The sequence below is a fragment of the Chrysochloris asiatica genome, unplaced genomic scaffold, assembly GCF_000296735.1.
Source record: "Chrysochloris asiatica unplaced genomic scaffold, ChrAsi1.0 scaffold00025, whole genome shotgun sequence".
Lineage (NCBI taxonomy): Eukaryota > Metazoa > Chordata > Mammalia > Afrosoricida > Chrysochloridae > Chrysochloris > Chrysochloris asiatica.
In genome coordinates, this window is record NW_006408543.1 from 13,994,754 (window position 1) to 14,010,556 (window position 15,803).

Here is a 15,803-nt window from a genome sequence, read left to right on the forward strand (position 1 = left end):
TCCTTGACAACTTCAATCTTTTCTCTGTTGATAAGAATGTTGTTTATTGGTCCAGTGGTGAGGATTTTTGTTTTCTTGACATTGAGATGCAACCCATACCGAAGCCTGTGCTCTTTGATCTTCATCAGTAAATGTTTCAAGCCCTCTTCACTTTCATCAAGCAAGGTTGTATCATCTGCATATCGCAGATTGTTAATGAGTCTTTCCCAATCCCCACGTTTTTCTTCATAGAACCCAGCTTCTCATATTATTTGCTCAGCAAGGTTGAATAAGTATGGTGAAAGAACACAACCTTGTCACACACCTTTCCCAATTTTAAAACATTCTGTGTCACTATGAGTTGGAACTGACTCCACAGCACAAAGCCACCAGCAACAACCAACTTAACAAGCTACGTTGCTTCTTTTAGTTTAATTTTGTACATTAACTCCTATGTGGTGGTAGTGGTAGTTAATGCTGTTGAGTAGGTTCTGACTTATACAGACCCCATATAGAGTTTCCAAGGAATGGCAAGTGCATTTGAAGGGCCAGCCTTTCAGTTAGCAGTCCAGTGTTTATCCTACAAGTAATGCCACACCAAGACTCCTGTGTTAATCCTATATTAACTTTCAGAGGAATAATTTGAAAACATTTGTTCTGCCCATTTGTATGCAATGGCAAACCATCAGATGACATGAAATAGAATGCAAAAGGCAAACAGCAAATTCTCCTAACAGAATGTGATCCTAGTTAAGAAGCACAGGTCTAGGCAAGACTGAATTCATTATGGTCCACAATGGTCCCAAGAGTCAGTCTAACCTATGAGACAGAAGGTGATCTTAAAATCAAACTAAGAGAACTGAATGATTAAGCTTCCCACACAACACTTAAAGCTTAAGAATATGATTAAATCCTACTTAGCAATATGCTCTGCATCTGTGTGGCATTCTAAATGCTTCCTTAAACATTAGTCCAGATTTAAAAACAAAATTAGCAAATGTATAAATGACCACAATCTGATTGTTCATGCATGTGAAACAAAATATAAGTTGAAAAATCAGAATGATCAGACATCATTACAATAAACAATGTATAACTTCTATTAAAAATGAGTGATTCCAATTTAAGATCTTATTTTAAAAAATAAAGGTTATAGTAATAAAACCCTGAAACTTTGTGTGTGTCTTTACAAGCAGGTTTCAAAAAGTTCATGGAAAAATGAAATTAAAAGTTAATGGAACTTTTCCCCAATTTTTTGAAGCCCCCTCATACACTGAGTTATTATTGTTAACTGCCCCAACTCACACAATCCGTTGTGCTAGGAAAGAAGTATTCCATAGGGTATTTTAGGTTGTAAGCTTTACAAAAGCCAAGGCTTTCTTTCATGGGGGTGCTAGATAGGTTCAAAGAACTACTCTTTGGGTTAGCAGCTGATCACAAATCACTTGCACATCAAAATTCCCATATCACACCAACTAAGATCATGAACCCAGGTCTAAGAGTGAGGAGAAGAGATTGGCCGTCCTATGTCACTCCTTCTTGTCACTCAAAGGGAGAGAGCAACATGGCAGAGACAGTGGAAGCTGAAGCATTAGCAGGAGATCCAGAAAGACTTCCAGGAGAAGAATCACATCTGACCCAATACCCCAGCTGCCAGACAAAAGAAATGCTATGGCCTATGGCTTTACATTGAGACAGTTTCCCTTCCTGGGTGTAGGTATTTGGAATTAGAACAAAATAGTTAAGGTTAGAAGAAAGAAATTAATGTAAACAAAATATGTATCACCATGTTAAGCATGGAGTCCTGGTGTGGCAAAGTCCAGTTTGAACCACAGGTTGGCAGTTCAAACCCACCAGTCGTTCCTCGGGAACCCTGTACAGGGTTGCTATGAGTCAGAACCAACTCGACGATACTTAACAACAATGCTAAGCCTGTTTATTTTTATCTCTTATAGACAGCTATTGTTATGGTCATTTTTAAATACCATATAAATTGTCAGCTTTCAAAGACATTTCTTCATGGAATCCACCAACAGAATATGCTTTTCTAACAAGCTAGAAATAAGAATGCATCTAAATGCTTTTTAAGTACACTTACCCAAGGCCCTGAGCTATATTTTCTAATTGACGACACATACAAGATCGAACTTCATAATCTACATCTTGGCAGAGTGATTTTACCAGCGGAATGATTTCTCTTTTAATGCTGAGGAAGGAAAGGAAAGAACACGTAAATGAGTGGTTGCTTTAGAATTAATATTTTCAAACAATTATCAAAATGTTGTTCTTAGGTGTCACTGAGTCAGTTGTGATTCACAGCGACCCTATATACATCAGAACCAAATACTGCCAAATCCTACACCATCCTCATCATCATTCCTATTTATGAGCCCATTTGTAGTAACCACTGTGTCACTCCATCTCATGGAGGGTCTTCTTCTATTTCTTTAACTCTCTAATTTAACAAGCATGATGTCCTTCTCCAGGGGCTGGTGCCCCCTAGTAACACATCCAACATGGATTTAGGTGCCGTAGAGTAGGTACTAACTCATAGTGACCTTATGCACAACAGAACAAAACACTGCCCAGTCCTATGCCAACTTTACAATCGTTGCTATGTCCGAGCCATTCCATCTCATTGGGAGCCTTACAGTTTTTCTCTGACCCTCCACTTTACCAGACACGATGTCCTTCTCCAGGGACTGATCCCTTCTGATAACATATCCAAAGTATGAGATATAAAGTCTGGCTACTCTGGCTTCTAAGAAGCATTCTAACTGCACTTCTTTCAATACAGATCTGTTTGTTCTTTTGGTAGAGATCATGGTGCTTTTAATATTCTCCTCCAACACAACTCAAATGCATTAGTTCTTCTATAGTCTTCCTTATTCATTGTTCAACTTTCACATGTATGGCAATATTGAAAATATTATGGCTTAGGTCATGTGCACCTTAGCTCTCAAGCTAGCATCTTTGCTTTTGAACACTTCAAAGAGGTCTTGTGCAGCAAATCTGCCTAATGCAATAGTGTTTGATTTTTTTTGACTGCTGCTTCCATAAGTGTTAATGACTGATCCAAGCAAAATGAAGTATTTGACAACTTTAATCTTTTCTCCATCGATCTTGATGTTATTTATTGGCCCAGTGGTGAGGCGTTTTGCTTTCTTTACACTGAGGTGCAACCCATACCAAAGGTTGTGGTCTTTGAGAGTCATCAGTAAGTATTTTAAGTCCTCTTCGATTTCAGAAAGCAAGGTTGTATCATCTGTATATCGCAGTTTTGTAACGAGTCTTCATCCAAACCTGATGCCAAGTTCAAGAAATGAAACCTCATCATACTTGCTTCTAACAAGCATTCTAACTGGCTATAGCTCTTTCCAGACAAATTAGCTCATTTTTCTAGCAGTCCATGGTAAATTCAATATTTTTCACCAACACCATAATTCACTGCATTATTTCTTCTTTGGTCTTTCTTTTTTTTCTGTCTGGCTTTCCCATGGATATGGAATGATTGGAAATATCATGGCTTGGATCAGGCACACCTCAGTTCTAAAAGTGACATCTTTGCTATTTAACACATTTTAAAAAATAAGTCTTTTGGAAGAGATAGTCCCAATGCAATAAGTCACTTGATTTTCTGACTGCTGCTTCTATGGGTGTTGATTGTGAATCATGGGTGTGATTCACCCATAGTTGTTAAAATGAAATCCTTAACAACTTCAATATTCTGTTTATCATGACAATTGCTAATTGGTTCCTTTGTGAGAATTTGTCTTTTTTATCTGGAGTCTTCTTCACTTTAAATAAGCCAGGTTGTATCATCAGCACTTCACAGGTTGTTAATGAGTCTTCCTCTAAATCCTAATGCTGAATTCTTTATATAGTCCAGCTTCTCAGATTGTTTGCTCAACATAGAGACTGAATAAATATGGTAAGCCTGACACACACCTTTTTTGATATTAAGCCATTCAGGATTCCCTTGGCTCTGTTCTAACAATTGCCTCTTGGTTTATATACGTTCCACAAAACACTATATACAACTAAGCATTCTAGAATTCCCATTCTTCACAATCTGTCCATAGGTTGTTATGATGCTCCCAGTCAAATACCATTGCAGTCAATAAAACACAGGTAAGCATATTTCTGGTACCCTCTACTTTCAGCCAAGATCCACTCAATATCAGCAGTGATATCCCTCATTCCATATCCTCTTCTGAATTTGGCTTGAATTTCTGATAGCTTCATGTAAATGTGTTGCTGCAACCAAGTTTCAATGATCTTCAGCAAAATTTTACTAGTATGTGATATCAACGTTACTGGTTGATCACTTCTGCATTCTGTTAGCTTACCTATCTTTGGGCACAACTATGGATCTCTTCCTAGTTGTCTGGCCAGGTAGTTGTCTTCCAAATTTCTTTGCTTAGACAAGTGAATGCCTCCAGCATTGCATCTCTTTGTTAAAACATCTCAATTGGTATTCTGTCAATTCCTGGAATCTTGTTTTTCATCCATGCCTTCAGGGTAGCTTGGACTTCTTCCTTTAGTACCACTGATTCATGATCATATGCTACCTCCTTAAATGGATGGAAATCAACCAGTTCTTTTTGGTACAGTCACTCTGTGTGTTCCTTCCATTTTCTTTTGATGCTTTCTGTATCATTCAGGATGTTGCCCATTGTTGTTGTTGTTAAGTATTAAGGAGTTGGTTCCTACTCATAGTGACCCTGTATAGGGCTTCTGAGGGGCAGCCGATGAGTTTGAACCACCGACCTTGCAGTTTAGTGCTTTATCCTACGGCACCACATCAGCATTCCATTTTGCCCACACAATCATTAAGTAATTCAATTGAGGTCTTAAATTTTTTTTTCTTCTTCAGTTCTTTCAGCTTGAGAAGTGCTGAGAAAGTTCCTCTCTTGTGGTTTCTAACTCCAGGTCTCTGCACATTTCATTTTACTTTGTCTTCTTAAGCCACCCTTTGAAATCTTTGGTTCAGCTCTTCTTCATCATTGCTTCTATTTTCTTAAGCTACCCTACATTCAAGAACAAATTTCAGAATCTCTTCTAACATCTGTTTTGGTCTTTTCTTTCTTTTCTTTTTAATGAGCTTTTGTTTAGTTTTGTTTTCATGTATGATGTCCTTGACATGCCACGAGTCTTCTGGCCTTAGGTCATTAGTGTTCCATGCATCGATCTACTGTTGAGAGGATCTCTAAATTCAGGAATCCTGGTGTGATGCTGTGGATTAATGCACTGGGTTGAAAAGCTGGTTTGAACCATAAGATTGGTGGTTCAAGCTCACCAGCTGCTCCTCAGAAACCCTATACAGGGTCACTATGGGTCGGAACTGACTCAATGGCACTTAATAACACATACTCAAGTTTGTACTCTGGCTCTGTGGACTATCAAAATATTGGTTTACCTTTATAATAACACATACACATCAATGTAAAGCTCTACAGCTTACAATGTAGTTTTCATGTTATTAAATTTGAATAGCATCATCAACTACTTACAAGTGATCTATGGAGCTGGATTTTTTTTAAATAATGGCTAATTTTGTCATTTTAGCTGATATGCTGCTAAAGTCAAAGACTGTAGCAAGTAGAATGTCTGACTGTAACAACCACCATCCAAATTCCCCTTCAGTGTTCCACTTTCTCTTTTGTTAAACACTCCCTTCCTTCCAGCTAATGGCTATCATCTTGACAAAGAGTAACAAACAAATTATAAACATTCTCCATAAGATCTCAAAATAATAAGCACTGATATGTGAAAGCAGAAGTTCTATACATTATGTTTACCAGTTTTTGCAGTGTACATAACAATGCCATTTTATCCTCAATGATAAATTAGGGTATGAGACAAGGAAAGAATAACATGGAAAAGAGAAATAAAGTCAACTTTGAAATGCCATGAGATCAAGAAGAAATGCATTTGAGTAAGTAGACTTTTGTCAAAATTCTACAAAGTTATCAACTTAGTATTTATGCCATATGGAATAATGCAAACCTAACACGATTGCTAATCGGAGTCATTGATCATAAATTGATTTAATTTAATAAAATAAACATGAAATTATATGTAAATACTCACGTATGGACATCAAATTTTTTTGTCAATTTTCCTAAAATTTTACAACTAACTAAACGAGACTGCACTGTTTGGGATAATTGTGCCTTGGAAACAAGTGGATTCAAAATCTAAAAAGAAAAGATTTAGAGAGCAAAGTCACAAAGTTTTATACATTCTTGACATTAATGTCAGCTATTTATTTCACAGACTATTGTAACATCCTGTTTGTGAAGAACACGAATTATAATTTAAGGCACACGGTTAGGGTATCCAGTCCTGGTATGGTCCTCTTTGCTTCCTAGATCAGCAAAGTACAGATAATGCTCAATTATACAATTAAAGCCATCAGGAACCAAAATAACAGATGAAAGCTTAAGGAGAATTTTGCCTTGATTTATGTATGCATGTTTAAAAAAAGTTGTGAAACACACATTTTAAAAAGAAAAATGAAAATTAATTGCACATGACTTGAAATCTATTTTTTATTTCATATAGATGAACTTTATATTTATCCTAATAGTGGTTATGAATCGGGCTGTGAACTTCAAGGTCAGCAGTTTGAAACTACCAGCTGTTCCACAGGAGAAAGATGAGGCTTTCTGCTCCCATAAAGATTTACAGCCTCGGAAACCCTGTACAGGGTGGCTATGAGTTGGAACTGACTCCACGGCACATAACAACAACAATCTAGCTATTATTTCTCATCCCCAGATTTCTTATGATATAAAACAGAAATTAGAATATATGTTATTAAGACCCAATTTATGGTTTTGATAAAAGAGTCAACTGGTTTATCTCCTTTCAACAAAGTAGCCAGAATTTCTGACTGCATAGTGAATAAATACCATTTAAAATGGAAAAAGTCAAAATATATACATATATATATACATATATTTAATATTTTAAATAATCAGATGGTATTTAGAGTATAATTACATCTAACTGCATAGTGTTCTTCAAAATACAGAAATAGCACATCTAGAATACAGCCAACATTTAAATATATATAATCATTCAGAGTCCTGATGTGGCACTGTAGGGTAAGTACTGGACTGCTGACCAGAAAGTTGGTGGGTCAAACCTAGCAGCCACTCCTCAGAAACCCTGTACAGGACTGCTATGAATTGGAACCAACTCAACAGCACAAAACAACAACAATTATCCAGATGTTTAGATGACTTTTACAAGTTATCTTTATAGGTGGATGAATCTCCCAATTTTCAAGCAAGTATTCTCACTTTTTATCTGGCTATCTGGTTAGCATAGTGGTTACGAATCGGGTTGCTAACCGCAAGGTCAGCAGTTCGAAACTACATGGTTCCATGGGAGAAAGATGAGGCCTTCTGCTCCCGTAAAGATTTACAGCTCAGAAACCCTGTGCAGGGTCGCTATGAATTGGAACCAACTCCATGGTACATAACATTTATGATAGAATTGTAAACTGTATGGGAACAAAGAAATGACAAAGATGTGTTATTAAATCTTTAAAGAACACTTCATTGTTTGTTTCAGCCATGACATATTTGAAAAGGGAGGTAAGATCATTGCACTAGAAGATAAATTTCCTTTCTATTTTCCTAGTCTGTCATCTTAATTTACTAAAACTTTGAGAGAAGAGTATACTCAACAATGTTGAAAATGTAAAAATAAATAGCAAACTGAGAAAAATATTTGCAATAAATATAGCACAGGATTGTAAATCTTATATATATGAGGGGGCTTCAAAAGATTTGTGGGAAGATTCCATTATCTTGTTCTTAAAATTCTTGAAGCCCTCTCGAATAAACAGTAATAGATGGATTGACTCAACCAATTTGGATCAAACAATTTTAAAATAAGAAATAGAACTGGTTTTAATATATGGGAAAATATTCAACCACATAAAAAATTCTCATTAAATAGTATTCCTTTTTTTTCTTCCAAATTTAATTGGAATATTCACTGCTTACAAAGGTTCAGAGAAGCAGGCTTTCTTGAATTCTCAGACCCCTGTACAAAAGCCTTAAGAATGTTAATGCAAAAACAAAACCCAAAAAAATACAGATACTGCCTTCTAACCCACTCATTTCTTTTGTTGGAAGCTACAGCTAAAGATATAATATGAAGAAGAAAAAAAAAAAAGCAAAAAGCAGCTCTACAGAAATGTTCATTAATGCCTTCTTTTGATAGGTAAAATTACTGGAAACAGGCATAGCGTTTAACAAGTAGGCAGATGAGTTTGCAACCATTACCGAATGATTTTAAAATATTTAAGTAATCTTAAGTGAAAAACAATTACATATAAATTCAATATGATCACTAAAGTGGCAAGCAGCAACCATACAGAGCAATCTGAAAGGCCATGAGCAGCTCGCAGAATACTAAAAGTGGCTGTCAACTTGCAGAACTACGGGTGGTTTTTCGTCTATTTTCTGTATTACTCATATTTTCCAGAATGAGCATGTATTACTTTTGGAACGGGGAATAATTTTATTCTTTCTTAAAATATCATTTTAGAAAGGAAGAATACAAAAAGAAAACTCAGTGACTGGCCATTACTACAAGTATTTATCAGAACAACCCTTTACCTCATGCCTCAGGGTGTCCTTTGGCAATGCTTCTATTACAGACAGAAGAGTTTCCAGCCATGCGTTACTGACACCTGGTTGACAAAGAAAGAACAGGCTAGATTTCTGGCTCACAAATTCAGTTTCAACTCAGCCACAATAACATTGGTTGATTAAGCGAGAACAATTACTTTTATTAATTTTTTAAAAAGTATCCCTCCTCTCTTTGTCTTAGCCAACATCTGGAAAAACTACTGGTTTATATTTTTCAAAATAATATTTGGGGGTACGTTAACTCAAAGACTGAATTTTTATTGAATGAAAATACTGTAAACCTAAATGCTAAAAAGCAAAAAAAAAAAAAAAAAAGAGTAATCATAAGCAAGCATATAAATGACACGGTTAACCGCTGGGCCTGCAGCTTTCCCAAGATATCAAAGTTTAAGGTTTTCCTAAGGAGATAGGCTTGGCCACTTAAAGTCAGACAACTGAGCAGCTCGGAGGCATCACAATCTGTCACACCTCAGGCTCCTAGGATTCAACGTAACATCAAGAGACAATGAGTAGGTATATAATGAAGCATTCCAGGGCCCTGACCTGCATCCCTGTGCTCCAGATGCAGTAGGATGACTTGTAGGAAGGAGTGGGCATATGCATGAATTGACACTGAGTCTTCCTGGAGAATGGTCAGAAATGACGCCGCAGCCGTTACCTGCATTTCCACCCCTGCAACATGCAGGGCTTCCTGTACAATCAGAAAGAGTTTGCTATTTACATAGATGAGATCAGCAATTACAGTTTTTAAAAATCCAAGATTATACAAACCAAAATCATTCATATGAGACCTTTTAAAATATGTACTCCCTTCTTAGTACTTTAGTGAAGAAAACTATATTAATCTGCTCATCTTCATTTTATCAAAAGACCACACAAAATTAAAATGACTTAGAAATTTCTTCCATGTGCTTTACTGAATAAAAAACATTAACAGTACATAAACATTCAGATAGAGTACATGCTTTTGACAGATCTCTGGTTCTATTCTGCTATCTGTAATCTGTATTACACCATTGGTCAGCCCACCCAGTAATGGCAAAGCATCAACAATCAGCTGTGATTTCATGATTTGCTGCTTCAAAAAGTAAATACTATGCATTCTACTACAAAAAAAGAGGAATATACTTAAGACTGTGCAACTAGGCTTTTCATCCCATTTTAAACAACTGACAAAAATATAAACTACCATGATATAAATTGTTTTCATAGCATTTTTGAAATATTAATACATTTCTTAACTTATGATCAGTCGTCTCCATTTCCCATGTAGAGAACTTTAAAATGCATAAGCAAAGTTAAAATCAACATTAGAACATTAGTGTTCTACACACTAGAGATAAAAACCAAAACAAAATAAAACCCAACTATCTTTATTAATAGTTCTCAAAGATGTTATGTATACTTCTCTAGAAATGCATCTATGTGTGCAAGTGTATGCAACAGAAAAAGGAGTTTACAGTACTGTTCTGTTTACTTATAGCAATTATGAGAACTTCTCTGAGTGCCTGTTTTGTAAGTAATACATCACCACTGTTATATATAATCAGTTATAGTGGATGATTGTGGTTCTAAAACAAGTTTTGTATCTGTGATCTTAAGAAAACTGACCTTTCTAAATTGTCACTTAATGTGTAAAATGTTAACAATAGTATCACCCTGATAGAAAATTTGTAAACATTCCAATGAGACACTATATATGAAAGCACTAGAAAGGCTGTAGGTAAATCATTGAAGCAGAACTTATATGACTTACCAACTTATCATACAAAACGAACATTTGAATACTAACCAATGCATATCCAACTCTCAACTCTCTACTCAACCGTTGGATAGTAACGAGAATCTCAAACTTCTCTTGCCCTAGACTGAACTAGTTAGTCTCTCCCCTAAATCTGCTCCTTCTGCAATCTTCCTCAACTCAGTAAACACTAAATGGCAACTCTACTCTTCCCATTGTTCTGCCCACAAACTTGGGAGTCATTCTTAAAACTCTTCTCATTTCCCCAATCAAATGATCAACAAATGTGAAAGGCTCTACCATCAAAATATATCCAGAATCTGACCCCTGGTCACCTCTGCAATTACCACAGGGGTCTAAGCCACGCCCCCCGTCCCCACTCCTTCCCCACTCCCAGTCTGGATTATTCCAACCACCTTTTCACTCTCCTAGCACTCTCCCTGAGTCAGCGTGCTAGGAACACTGCCAGTCCTAGCGCTTGGAGGCAACACATGTTCCCTCACAGGTCAGTTTCTAGAAGAAACAGACTCACAGATGGTCCACACGCTAATTATCAGCAACAATATGCGTCAACTGCTGTCCACAAGATGCCAAAGCACTCCTGAGCACTGAGTTCTTCCTAACAGATCCTATACTTCCATCACCATTTATTTCTAAAACTTAATTTAAATCAGGCCTGAGCGTAGTGGTTACGAATCAGGCTGCTGACCTAAAGGTCGGCAATTCGAAAGTACCAGCCATTCCGCAGGAGAAAGATGAGGCTTTCTGCTCCTGTAAAGATTTATAGCCTCAGAAACCCTGTGCAGGGTTGCTATGAGTCCGAACTGACTCCACAGCACATTACAACAACAACAACAACATCTTCATGTGTGGATTTAGCAGTGGCAAAGTGTTTATGAAGTATGCTTAACTCCCAGAAAATATGCTAAGATCGAGTTCATTGTTGTTCTAAATTTTTGTATCACACTGCACAAAAACTTGACAAGTTTTTCAACCAATCATCAGTAAAGATCCTAAGAATTCTTTGCTGAAAGAAAAAGAGAAAGAATAGTGAGGCGTAAAACAGAAGTAGCAATTGGTCTCTTGAATCAGCCCTACCTTCCCCCAGATTTTTTTCTACCCATCCCCCCCAAGAAAAATAAATATTTGTTAAAAGTAATCATTTTGGATTTGGAAAACATTGTTAAAAGATTTGATGTGGCCAGTATATATACAGCACTTACAAATTTGAGACAAACACAGCTTTTATTTACAAACAGAAAGGACTTGGCAAAGAAATATCAGAATATATTGTGAGGACCACAATGCACATTCTGCTTCACAGGAGTCTGCAGCCTTAAGTTCCAAAAGGTGTCCCCTTTAAAGTCAGGAAAGTCCTGGGTTTTGCACATATGCAAATTTATGCAACATGAGACGCTCTGCACCGTCATATCTTCTTACTGTATTACTTAGTCTTCTTTCCTGCAGCAACAATTGCCCCAACTATTTTGCACTTAATTTTCGAAAAATCCTCAAGTCTTATCAGGATTTGGGTTTTTCTCTTGTTGTGCTGACTTCAACATCTGGGACTGTCCGCTGTTAAAAAACCAGCACAGACTAAGAGATTTTATCACTGCTAAAAATCCATTGATTTCTAAACATATCCTCTGAAAAGTAATGCAAGAAGAGTTTGATACTTACCGCTAAGTGTCCTCCACAGAGTCACACCCTCGGGACAAACATATGTGAGGTCCATAATCTCTGGGTAAATAAGTGTGCATCCTCATGGACCTTGGAAGACACTGAAAAGTAAATTCCTCTATTGCTTAAGTTCATGCCTTAATGCCAGTTACTGTTCCTCTTACACACTACTGTGTGGCTGACATCCCAACCTGAGGGCCTCAGAAATGAAATGAGATAATTTATAAATCAGATAATGATACATTTCCAAATTTAAAAAAAAAATCCCTACTCAAGGCTAAGACACTGTGCTAGACAATTCTGTGCTTCATTAAATTCACTCCTCAGTGAGCTGGTATAGGGCCAAAGCATTTTGTAAAAACAGTGCCATACATGTCTCAGAGAGAAGGATAGAGCTTTGTCTCCAATGAGCATGCACTGTTTCCACTGAGGAAAGCACTCTCTCAACCTGCACACAGAGCGGAGCAGGAGGAAGGAGCCTCTGGATGACTTGAAACAGCAACTATTTTGGAGTCACACAATTTGACACTGAACACATTAAAGAGAATCAGCCGGTACACAGAAGCCCCTGCATGGTGCCGGAGAAGGGAAAGGCGCTCTAAAATCACAAAGGACCTTTGAGGACCTGACACCTGAGAGCTGGCATAACTGAGTGCTTTGAACTCCAGTAACAGGATTAAAAACTGAAAATAGGAAGAAGACCTAGGACATACTAAAATACCTGGGATTTTGCAGGTCATAAATGTGGGGATTTTCAGTAACTGAGAAAAACTAATAGTAACTAACATCTAATTAGATAAATATATTTTTAGAGAAAGTTTGGAGGCAGGATGGGAGAGTAACCAGCTATGGGAAGACTGACAAATGCATAAAAAGCTCTTTTCATTTTGAAATTATGTTTATAAAAAACTTTCAAACTGAGTTAAATAAGAATAAACAGAGCATGCAAACACTACTACATCCTCAGAAATTAATTGTGACCCTCCATTCCTTCCCACACCTGAGCGCTACATGCCACACTAACGTAAGGGGTGCTAGAATTAAACAAGGACAAGAGAAACCAAAAACAACCAAAATCGACGAGGAAACTAAAGCGGAGATAGCAAACAGCAAACACTGAGGTCTCTTGCTATAGCGAAAGGAGCTCTGGTAGCAAAGTGGTTATGAATCGGGCTGTGAACCGCAAGGTCAGCAGTTCGAAACTACCAGCTGTTCCACGGGAGAAAGATGAGGCTTTCTGCTCCCGTTAAGATTGATAGCCTCGGAAACCCTGTACAGGGTCGCTATGAGTCGGAACCGACTCCATGGCACATAACCACCACCAATGTTACCCTGGCATGGCTCTGTGGTTTAATGCACTTAACTGCAACCACATTTGAACCACAACATCAGCTGTTCAAGCACAACCAGCTACTCCTCGAAAACCCTATACAGGGTCGCTATGGGTCAAAACTGATTCGACGGCACTTAACAACAACATTATCATATAATTATATATCCTGCCAGTCAAAAATCACAAAAACAGCAAAACAAATTAACACACAAATCAGTGTAAGACCATAGCTTTAATTACTGAGGTTCTAGCTGAACTACTTGCTAAGCCATTTTTCTATAGAATAAATTATAATTATGGGTAATTTCAGGATATAGGCTTAAAACTGTAAATACGCATTAATTTAAAATTTTGCAAACAAAGGAACTGCTTATCAAAGAAATTCTGTATTTACTGGATGTAACAGCTATGGTAGTGGTGTCATGTGCTGGGAGTCAGTTCTAAATCACTGCAACCCTGTACAGGGTTTCCAAGCTACCAGTAGCCATTTTAAATGATGCAGTCTAGCAATATTTAATTAGCCAAATATTTTTATAAAAGAAAGTTATGCTTTTTTGAGGGCAGGAGGGAAGAGGTCTATGAGAAGTCTGGTTAGTTTCTATAATTAAACTAGGACTTTTTTTTTTTTTTTCATGCTATCAAAATACGTCTGCCTTCTGTCAGGCTCAAGAGGACAGAAGACATGATTGAGAATTTCAGCAAAAAAATTAAGAGATAAAAAAAGATGTAAAAAAAAAAAAAAAGATATAGCAGGTTTTTAAAAGAACAAAGCAAATTCTACACTTGAAAAAAATAACAATCAAAATCTGACTAGATGCAAATGAATTAGTGGACTGGACGATGGATTAGAATAAAACACTCAAAGTACACCACAAAGAGAAAACAGAGGATGGAAGTAAAATCCACACAAGGTACTATCTGTTGTTGTTGTTCAATGCCGTCACGTGACCCTATACAGGTTTTCTAAGAAGTAGCCTGGTGAGCTTGAACCACTGACCTTGTGGTTCAAACTCATTTTGCAGTCCAGCGCATTAACCCACAGCACCACACAAGGACCCCAAGGTACTGTAAGAAGGTCTAATATATGTGAAATTGGAGTTCTGGAAGAAAAGAAGAGAGAATATGAAACAGAACCATATTTAAAAATTAATGTTTAATTAATTTTCCAAAAATTGACAAAAGAAAATAAGTCACAAATTCAAGAAGCCCTAAGTAAAACAAGATCAATCAATAAAAACAAAATTTACACAGAGGCATATGGCTTTAAAACTACTGATTTAAAATCAATTCAAAACACCTTTTAAAGTCAACAAAAACTGAATTTGTCACCAGAAGACTTAAACTAAAGGAAATACTAAACAGTACTCTTCACGCAGAAGAGAAATGGTCCCAAATAGAAAGCCAGAAATACACAGGCAACAAAATAAATAAATATGCTGTAAAATCTAAATAGATATTAATTATATAAAGCAACAATAACAATCATATATTGTGGGTCTTGAAATGCATACATAATTAAAATGTCTAACAACAATACAAATAAATCAAAACAAGGATTAAAAGCAGTTAAAGTATTGTGAGGACCTTGTGTTACCAAGAAAAGTGTCTTTGTTGTAATCACTATGGTCACTAAAATTAAAGGAAAAGAGTGGATAACTTCAAAACTAAAAGAAAGGGGGAAATGTAGTAATAAAACGACTTAATCAGTGCAGAATAAAGAAAGAAATTAGGGAAAAAGAACAGATGATTAAAAAAGAGAAAAAGCAAATAGTAAGATGATATGTCCAATTACATTAAATGTAAATGGACTAAAGTCCAATTAAAATAAAAAGTATCCAACTGCATTTTCTTAAATCATAAAACCAATCATTTTACTTAATCATAAAAAAAAAGACATGAAACACTGTGAAAATCCACAAACTGGAATAAGAAATTTCAACATGTATCCAAAAAAGAGATTGGATTGGATTAGATCCAAAATATAAGAAGAAATCAAGTATATCAAAAGAGGTAACTCAGAAGGGAAATGAGCAACCTACTTAAACAGGGAGAAAAACCGTGTTCATGGGCAATCAGGGAATGCTGTAGGAGTCTGAAAATGTAAAACATTTCAAAACAGGCAGAACTATTCAGGGATATACGAGAATGCTTAGGTGGTAAATATAATAAAAAGAAAAGAATGTGATTAAAAGTCAGGATTTGTTGTTGTTGTTAAGTGTTAGCGAGTCAGTTCCAAGTCATAGCAACACTTTATGGGGTTTCTGAGAAACAGCTTGAACTGCTGACCTTGTGTGTTGCAGACCGTGTAAGACTAGTCAGAGGTTCGAGGCCCTCTAGGGCTGAGTGTAACAAATGAGGCCACTGGCAGTTAATGGAAAATTGCTTTCATCTTAATATT

The 15,803-nt window shown here is 36.6% G+C and overlaps 1 protein-coding gene across 1 annotated transcript in view; it reads right to left on the reverse strand.

Moving 5' to 3' along the window:
- The window catches only part of PPP4R4 (protein phosphatase 4, regulatory subunit 4), a 158,336-nt gene that overhangs the window by 61,354 nt on the left and 81,179 nt on the right, over positions 1-15,803 (reverse strand). Inside the window, 4 exon segments of the mRNA XM_006839624.1 lie at positions 2,078-2,185; positions 6,073-6,179; positions 8,619-8,692; positions 9,195-9,342. Of these exon segments, the coding sequence (XP_006839687.1) occupies positions 2,078-2,185; positions 6,073-6,179; positions 8,619-8,692; positions 9,195-9,342 (437 nt within the window).